This window comes from Cebus imitator, unplaced genomic scaffold (assembly GCF_001604975.1).
Source record: "Cebus imitator isolate Cc_AM_T3 unplaced genomic scaffold, Cebus_imitator-1.0 Scaffold8, whole genome shotgun sequence".
Classification (NCBI taxonomy): Eukaryota; Metazoa; Chordata; class Mammalia; order Primates; family Cebidae; genus Cebus; species Cebus imitator.
In genome coordinates this window covers 6,927,391-6,936,623 of record NW_016107323.1, presented here as the reverse complement: position 1 = coordinate 6,936,623, position 9,233 = coordinate 6,927,391, and the positions used below count along the sequence as shown (strand labels likewise).

Below are 9,233 nucleotides of genomic sequence, written 5' to 3'. Positions count from 1 at the left end.
GTCAGAATCTCACTCTTCTCCCCCAGACTAGAGTACAGTGGCATGACCTTGGCTCACTGCAACCTCCGCTTCCTGGGTTCAGGCAATTCTCCTGCCTCAGCCTCCTGAGTAGCTGGGACTATAGGCGTGCACCACCACACCCGGCTAATTTTTTGTACTTTTAGTAGAGAAGGGGTTTCACCATAATGACCAGGCTGGTCTCAAACTCCTGACCTCAGGTGATCCACCCACCTCGGCCTCCCAAAGTGCTGGGATTACAGGCATGAGCCACCACACCCAGCCAACAGTTTTAATATTAAAATAGTTTTGAAACTAGATTTATTACAAAGGGGAAGTACATAAGTTGCTTATGACAATCTGTTCAGAAGCCAACTTCATTGTTTAAAAAATGAGGAAAGGGCCGGACACCATGGCTCACACCTGTAATCCCAGCACTTTAGAGGCTAAGGCAAGAGAATCACTTGAATCCAGAAGTTCAAGACAAGGCTGGGCAACATAGTGTAGGGACACCATCTCTACAAAAAAATATTTAAAAATCAGCCAGGCATGGCAGCGCATGCCTGAAGTTCTAGCTACTTGAGAGGCTCCAATTATAATTTTAAGGAATGTTTTCAGTCATTTATTTTTTATTTTTGTGGCCTTTTGCATGGAAATTTTTTCTCTTTCTAGAAATTAGGACAGTAAAACACATGAGAAGTAAATGACTGATGTGAGGAGGGTGAATTATGTTTCTGTATTGTTGTGTGGCCTCACCTGGCCAGGAGTGTATGTTGCCATATTTCATACTTGGAGCCTTTTCATCAGATTGAACTTCCAGGAAGCAATGGGAGCCCTGCTTTATAACTGTGCACCCTCTGCTGATGTGGGATGCACAGCCGGCTGGCTGCAGCGCCAGCCCCTTCATTAAGGAAATGTAAACAGAAGCTGTTCTAGCACTTGGGGACTCTTTGCCTCTGAATCATTTTTACTGTGACTGAATAACTTCTTCTATATTGTTGCAGTTATATTCCCTGCTCAGAGAGGATACACGTAGCTGTTACAGAAATGGCAGCATTATTCCCCAAAGTAAGTCACTTCCTACTCACTTGGTTTAAATCCTTTTAAATAAATAGCAAGAAATTTCTTTATGACCTATATATTATATTAGCCTTTTTGTAGCACATGAAGTTTTAAAATTTGCAGTCGTATAGAGCTTTGAAATCTTTTTCTTTTACATGAATATTGATTTAATCAGACAAAGAAGTACAAATCACATGCTAAAAGGCAAATTTTTAAATTTATAGGATTTTCTGGAATATTTTATCCACATGGACTAATATTTTTCAAGAACTACCTCAAAATAGCACATACTACTAAAGTTACCCTGCATGTACTTTGATCTTTGAATAAGAATATTTCAGCATCTCTTACGCTATGGGCTGCGAAGCTTGGAGTGTGTAAAGTCACCCCATTGAGAAAGGGCAGGACCAAACTGCCTTTCACTCTGGCTTGGTTTGCTTTAGAAGAAAGTTTGTCACCTTTGGATGACTGCCCTGCAGTTCAGGGTGAACAGCTATCTTTTTGCTTTTAGAAACCCAAGTCTGACATGGTGAGGACTTCCCTTCGTTTACTGACATCCAGTGCCTACCGACTGCAGTCAGAGTGCAAGAAGACCCTCCCGGGGGACCCAGGTTCACCCACAGACGTCCAGCTGGTCACACAGCAGGTCATCCAGTGTGCGTACGACATTGCCAAGGCTGCCAAGCAGCTGGTCACCATCACCACCAAAGAGAACAACAACTGACACAGGCAGGGCGCCGCCTCCTTGGTTTTCTAGGCTTTTTAAAGTCCAATTTCAAATTCAGACACAGAACTCTTCAGATTTCTACAAAAAGAAACATTTAATGATGGTTTAAAACTTTTTAAAGGAAAACTCAGTATTATTTTTGCATGTTTTCTAACAAATTTTCAACTATTAATTTAACCCACTTGCCTTATTTTGTGCCTATTTGCCAATTTAGTTTCTGATGTTCGGCTGTGTTGTCAACACCTGTTGAGTTGATCACATACATCCAAAAGTACAGTTTCATTGTCTAAAATTTGTGAAAACCTTTCCATCCCTTAAAACTCCCTGCCTATGCCTAAAACTATAAATGAGATTCTTTGTAAAACATTTTCTTGGGACAGTTCGGCTAAAAAAAAAAAAAAAATCATTTGTTCCCTACCAAGCATCGTGCAATAAGTGAATTTCTCAGCCTACTTCAGAATAGCTAAGTTTGGGGTATCTCCAAGCATGTCTGTAGAGAAAGGACTTTGCCACTTTTTAAAACTAGTGTCACAGCCCCTCTTGGGAGGAAACAATGAATTGATCCTGTTTTACAGGATCAATTACAGAAACAATGAATTTCTTCTGTTTTACCCTGTTACATGTTCTATCATTTAATTTTGTTATCTCAAGCTCCTATCTCTTGATATTTTATTGTCATCTTGAAGGCTCCATGGAATGAGATAAAGCATTCACCCGCCACAGCACGTCTCATGAAGCCATGTTCAGGGTAGGAGCTCCACCCACATCACCACCCATTGTCAGGTGCTCTCCCTCACCCCTGTAAACCAAACAGTTTGTTCAAAACCTGCAGCAAAGAGAAGTGTCAGTCCAACAAGCCAGAACTAATTTTGTGCCACCCATTCAGGAATCACTGCCGTGAAATGTAGGAAGAAAAGATCATCTACTCCCTGACGTTGTGTTGTACCTTTCATCCAGTCAGCTTGCGTCTCTAACCACTTACAGCTTGCTCACATGAGTTGCTTCGCATTTTTCATTAAGGACTTCTTATAAGGAAAGATATATTATATGCAGTCATCTGACTTAGTGTCTCCTCCATCACCTCACGAGTACTTAATTAGACATCAACTTTCAATAATCCCCTAGAGAGTATGCTCTAGCTGGCTGCCTGCTGCCCCAAAGCTCTGAAAGAGTAAGGTGTAAGTGCTGGAACATGCTCAGATTGTTTTTTAGTTACTAAAAAGCCCCTTTTTCTTCTGAATGTTAAAGCATCTTCCTGTTCCTGCATACTGCAGCTGTTCTGTGTGTGTGGTTCAGACCCTGACTTAGGGCCGGTGCTGTGGACGAGTGAAGGGAGCCAGGTACACAGCAGCGGGACAGATGGGACTATGGGGAGCCCATGGCCTACCCAGTAGGGGCACTAGCCACCAGCTCCACTCCTGTTGCCATGTGGAAAAGTGGGCCTCGGGTGGCCACAGATTTGGTTTTTCAAGAGACAAGAAACCTAGATTTTTTTTTTTTTTTTTTTTGGTGCCATCTCTCCATTTGTAAATGTTGGCAACCAATTTGAACATTTTCAGAGACCATGTACAGGTGAGCTGTGGCCTTCAGGCTGCCAGCTCACAGCCCCAGGGCCCTGTAAGCTGTGCAGTGTGAGGGCCTGGCTTCCCCAGACACGCCTGGAGCAACCTCTGAGCCTTACCCATAAGGGAGCCGGCTTACCCTGTGCGTTACGTTGCTGTCCCTCCTGTTTTTACCTGTATGTTCTGTCCCATAGTGGTCATTCATTCACATGGAGAAGACACAAGAATCAAAGTACAAGTTGCCTCAATACATCCTAATAACTAAGCCTCTATTTCCACAGGACTGATTCACGCACACCTTTATAGCTTGACCGTATGCTGTCATGAAAGTAGCACCCCGACGGTGCATGCTTTACCAAGTCACCGTGTGTGGATGCTTTTGTCGCATTTTGCTACACTGTGAGTAGCATGGGAAAAGGGTCCACATCTCCAAAAGACTCTTCCACTTGTTTGTTGCACAGCCCTAAGTGCCACATTGCTGTTGGATGCTCCAGGCATGCCTTAGAAGGGGACATGCTACCTTAAGTTCAGGCACCATCTGATAGCCTTTTCTGCAGACTTCGTGTACTTAGCTGACCTTCCTTTTTCTTGCCAACCCCTGCCCCTGCTGTCCCAGGGAGGACAGGCTTCTGTAGAGGCCTCTGGAAGATGAGCTGTCTGCAGGAGGTGAAGCAGTGTTTTCCTTGGAACGTTTGAGGACCTGCAGTAGAGGATGTTGTCTTTATGGCCCTAGAGAAAGTCAAGGAACCTGGGGACCAACAAAGCATTTCCACTTGTAAGAATATCTCAGAAGAGTGCTCAGCTAGCCTCCGGTGCCAAAACTCCGAACAGAAGCTCCCCCCTCCCCACCACAGCCGGTGGAGTCACGCAGCCAGTGGAGGGCTGCCATCATCCTCTCCGTACGTGCCCCGCGCATTTCCTTAGCCTCATCTGAGATCTGGTGTCAGAATTCTCTGCTCCTGTTGGCAAATCGCACCTTGTCTGAACATTTGTTCCAGCCACCTTTTGCACATGGATTCCGTACCTTGCACTAGCAATGTCTGAGTTTGGTAACGTCGTTTTTTTTACCCTGTATTCTCAGTGATCCCTTCCTCCCCATATGCCACCCTTCCCCTGAAGCCAATAGGGCAGAGGTGCACTTTATGAAACTGGCACTTGGCTGAACAGAAGGAAAAAGCTCTACCCCTAAGCTCCTTTCACAGAAATCATCATCTGCCTTGGAATGCAAATAGTTCTTATTTGCCAAAGAACATTGAATTGGGCCCAAAGATCAAACACAGCATTTCATGTAATTGGAACTCTAAACGCACAACTCAGGAGCTGTGCAGGGCTCCTCCAGCGATTCAGTTGCAGAACTGAGAGCAAAACTCGCCTCCTTTTGTCCTCAGTGGCACCCATGAGCTTTCCAATAGTATAATTTTCTTTCTTTCCTTCTCCTGGTTGAAGGTAACATGTGTTCTTAGAAAAGAAGATGCTGCATAGGAAAACTGAGATGCCTTTTATTCCAACATGTTTGATCCCTGTCACTCATTATTCTGTACTTTTTATTGTACATTGTATTCCTGTAATTATTGTGCCCTTTAAGTGTTGTAAAATTGTTTTGGAATTTGTGCCTGCTAGTTATGCAATAAACAGGCTCTACAAGTGTTTTTGTGGTAATGCTGTGCTCCCCATCAATTAGTTGATGTTTCCAGATACTCTGTAAAAGGTCTGAGAAAGTTCTCCCATAACGCCATCATTAGTGAGATGCAGTGTTTCATAGCTTTGGGGATCCAGCAGTTTTACTGTAATGATGATCTTTTTCTTCCTCTGTGCTTAGCAAATAGCTTTCTTTAAACTCTGGATTAAGATATTAGTTGCGTGCATCTTATCGTAGTGTATTTACTCCCTAAGTTTAACTTTTTTTTCTTTTATAGAGAGTGTCTTCCTCTGTCACCCACGCTGGAGTGGTGCAATCTCAGCTTGCTGCAACCTCCGTCTCCGGGGTTCAAGTGATTCTCGTGCCTCAGCCTCCCAAGTAGCTGGGATTACAGGCATGCGCCACCACGCCTGGCTAATTTTTTTTATTTTTTTAATTTTAAGATGGGGTTTCACCATATTGGTCAGGCTGGTCTTGAACTCCGGACCTCAGGTGATCCTCCCACCTTGGCCTCCAAAGTGCTTGGATTACAGGCTTGAGCCACCTCGCCCGGTCACCCCTGGCTAATTTTTTGTATTTTTAGTAGAGAGGGGGTTTCGCCATGTTACTGAGGCTGGTGCAAACTCCTGGCCTCGAGTGATCCACCTCCCTCAGCCTCCCAAAGTGCTGGGATTACAAACATGAGCCACTGCGCCCAGCACCTAAGTTTAATTTTTTTAATGTAGTGAAAGCCAGCTCAGCACAGATGCCCTCCCTTCTTCCTAACAGGTGATGGGGTCCTGGAATGAGTTCACTGTCTTAAAACCACTGGCCTTTTTTTTTAATTTTCATAGAAAGGTCCCCTGTGTGGGTTCCTAGGGGGAACTGGTATAGATTTGCATCGGGGTTCATCAGGGCTGCCCATGATCACCTCTGATTGTCCTCTGGTTAGGTGACTTGGGACTCTCTCAAATGGGAGAAGGGCGGGGTAAGGCCCAAGCACAACAAGTGCTTTTCCAAGTGAGAAGTTGGAAAGATGCCACGTCTTCGCTGTGATCCCACTTGTCCAGGGGATGTCTGTGCAGGCTTAGGACCAGTAGCTCACACAGCTCATGCCCAGAGCAACCTTCTCAGGCAGGGAGGCTCAAAATAGCCAGCGACAGGCCTCCCGGAACGCTGGCGGGCTCACCAGGCCAGGCCCCCATAGTATGGTTCAGCAGCTCTGGGGTGGGGCCCAGGAGTAGGCATTTCTAACAGGTTCAAGGGACCACACTGTGAAGCTCTGCTGTAGACCGTTTCCAGACCTTTCCCACCACACAGCCCTTCAGCTTCTGCTTTTAAACATGTTTTAGTGTAGGAGAGCCATGTGTAGTTACCATTATAATTTTAGCTGACATTTCCTATGCACCAGGCACTGTCCTGAGTTCTTGACACATGTTCATTTATTTCATCCTCTCTACAGCTAGCTAGATGAAGTGAGTGTTTCTTCCCATTTTTCAGATGAGGAAGTTTACAGCCCAGGAGGCCGAGCCTGGCATCTGAGGAGAGACATCTATCAGTGGTTGTCGTGCTCATTCCTCTTCACCACCAGGGCATGCTTCCCAGCCTCCAGCGAAGTCACAATGTTACAGGATCTCTGGGGTGTCAATTTTTCTGGCCAGAAACCTCTGTGACCGCAGTGCCTTTGCCTGAGTTCTTGTCCTGCATCCAGGAAAAATGAGGTACGCAGACAAGTGAAGAGTGAAGAAGATGTTTATTTAGTGTTAGAACAGCTCCTCTCTGTAGGCAGGTCGTCCCCTCAAGTGTTCAGCTGTCAGCAGAGAGGAAGCCCTGGAGAGGATGGCTCCTCCCTGCAGGCAAGTCATTCAGATGTCTCTGTAGGTCTCTGAAGCTTTCAGTAGAGGGTAGCTCCTCTTTGCCTGCAGGTTGTTTTTGCAGCTCTCAATGGAGAGGGTACTATTCCTTTCTGCAACTGGTCATCCCATCGTCTGCAGCTATAAGCAGAGAGACCACTCCTCTCTGCAGCTGGTTGTCCCGTCATCTGTCTGCCCTCTCTGTCCTCAGGCCATCTTCTTGCTGAGCCTACGGCGTTTGTGAGCCTCAGAGAGAAGGAAGTGCATGCCGATTGGTCCATGGGTAGCCATGGGCAGGCCCAGAAGAGGTACCATGAGTCCCCACTCCAGTCTGCAGGACTGGCAGCCTGGTCCCCAGGCTTCAAGCCCTCCCTGGCCTGTACGTGGGGCCCTACTGGGGACCCTGCTCGCTTCTACCCAGGACTATCTGCCTCCCACTGCCATTCATGGCCCCAGGGCTTGGCCCCAACCCTGCTGTGAGATAGGAGCAGATGTTGGGAGCCAAGAGAGGCCAGGCAGTGGGAGCAGACACCCCTGAGCCTGCAGAGACTGGGAGGTCCTTTCTGGGGCGCTCAAGGGTGGAGGCTGCAGAGGCGCCTGGGTCCTGTGCCTGGGAGGCAGCCACAGCTATACCCAGGAGCTCCTGCCTTGCCAACTCAGAAGAGGAAGGGCTCCCACTTGTCCCTGGTTCCTGCCTGCTTCATGGAGCAGGAGGCCCAGGTCTGCAGTCACAGGTCCAGTGGCTGTAGCTGTACCCAGGAGGGCAGATCCTGCCTCTTCCCAGCTACCCCAAGAGCACAGGGAGCCTCAAATCCACAGCTGCAGTTTGGGCGGCTGTAGCCCTGCCCTCCTGAAGCAGGAGGCCTGGGTCTGCAGCCTCGGTTTTGGAAGCTGCAGCAGCACAAAGAGCTCCTATCCCAAGTCAGAAGAGATAGGGCTCCCACCGGCTCCGTGGAGTGTGCAGCCCCAGCCGTGCAGCCCCAGCCATGCTGCCTTGCTGCAGCCAGCTTGATGGCAGCCCCCACTACCATCAACAATGGAGTCGGGGCCGGGTTCGGTGGCTCATGCCTGTAATCCCAGCACTTTGGGAAGCGGGGACAGGCGGATCACCTGAGGCCAGGATTTCAAGACCAGCCTGCCCAACATAGTGAAACCCCATCTCTACTAAAAATAGAAAAATTAGCCCTGTGTGGTGGTGTGTGCCTGTAATCCCAGCTACTCGGTAGGCTGAGGCAGGAGAATCTCTTGAACCTGGGAGGCAGAGGTTGCAGTGAGCTGAGATCTCATCACTGCACTCCAACCTGGAGTGTCTCAAAAAACAAAACAAAACAAAAAAACAATGAAACAAAGGAGTTGGGGAACACGGCCTTCATTTGGAGCGGGTGCCACTAGGCTGGCTGCATTGCAGCACCTCAAAGGCTCCTCCCCACAAGTCTAGATATGGGGGACAGGTGGGCAACAAGCTACGTAAACAGACGGCTTTCACAGCCCTGGCAGCTGGTGCCCTCACAGCCCAGGGGCTCTCGAGCTGGAGGCTGAGTCCCTGGCACCTGGACCTCTTTAGCATTTGTTGCATGGCTGACTTGAAGGACTGTCTGAGTGCCTCTGTCCCATTGCTCACAACACCGTGACAGGAGCAGTCTCCATCCCCCGAAGCTGACAGGGTAGAGTGCACTCGGCCACCATCTGAGGAGCAGCTCACTGTCCAACAGGCTGGGCACTTGAGGTTTTCCAGAAATGGGTCCCTGTGATCCATGGATTTTGGGAGTCCCCGCCTCTGCCAGCCAGCCATGGAACCAGCAGCCAGAGTTCTGCTTCAGCCCAGCCCTGGTGTTTCCAGCTGTGTTCAGGGTATGCATGTCAGCTCCCCTCCAAGTCCCAAGGGGAGGGGCTGCTGGAGATGAGGAGAGGCTGGCCTGGACCCTCACTTCATCCTCCTGCCTGCCTCACCGTCCCGTCCTGCCCCACACCCAGGCCCCTGCTGGGCTTACAGCTCCCCAGCTGCTATCTCTCCCATTCCTCGAACCACTCAAACCTACTCAGAACTTCTTGGCACCATTTCTCTCCCAAAGGCAGCTTCTCACCAAAGACCACGTCTCCTCCTCAAAAGCCCCTCTTCTCACCCGACCCCCAGCTTCTCTTCTTGGGACTCATCTTCCCCCTCCTTTGTGTCATCCCCTAGCCACCCTTGGGCCTGGCTCTCCACTGCTCTTCCCTTCAGAACCCCACTCACCTGGCCCTGGCCTCTTGGCCTGGCTTAGTCCTGTGAGCCCCATCTCTCCCAGAACATTTTACACACAGGAGCGCTTTTTTTTTTTAAAGGTAGGGAAAGGTTCCACTTCATTATTTTCCAAGATGACTGTCCATTTGCTCCAACACTGTTAGCAATTCATTTTTTTTTTTTTTTTTTTTTT

At 48.3% G+C, this 9,233-nt stretch overlaps 1 protein-coding gene across 5 annotated transcripts in view; it reads left to right on the top strand.

The window, feature by feature from the left end:
• GIT2 (GIT ArfGAP 2) overlaps positions 1-5,007 on the top strand; it is a 72,259-nt gene extending 67,252 nt beyond the window's left edge. For all 5 annotated transcript variants that reach the window (XM_037743290.1, XM_017541831.2, XM_017541824.2 and 2 more), the window contains 2 exons: positions 1,002-1,065; positions 1,571-5,007. In XM_037743290.1, the coding sequence (XP_037599218.1) occupies positions 1,002-1,065; positions 1,571-1,783 (277 nt within the window). In that variant the 3' untranslated portion in view covers positions 1,784-5,007. The remainder of the gene's footprint in view (positions 1-1,001; positions 1,066-1,570) is intronic.
• The last annotated feature ends 4,226 nt before the right edge of the window (positions 5,008-9,233 follow it).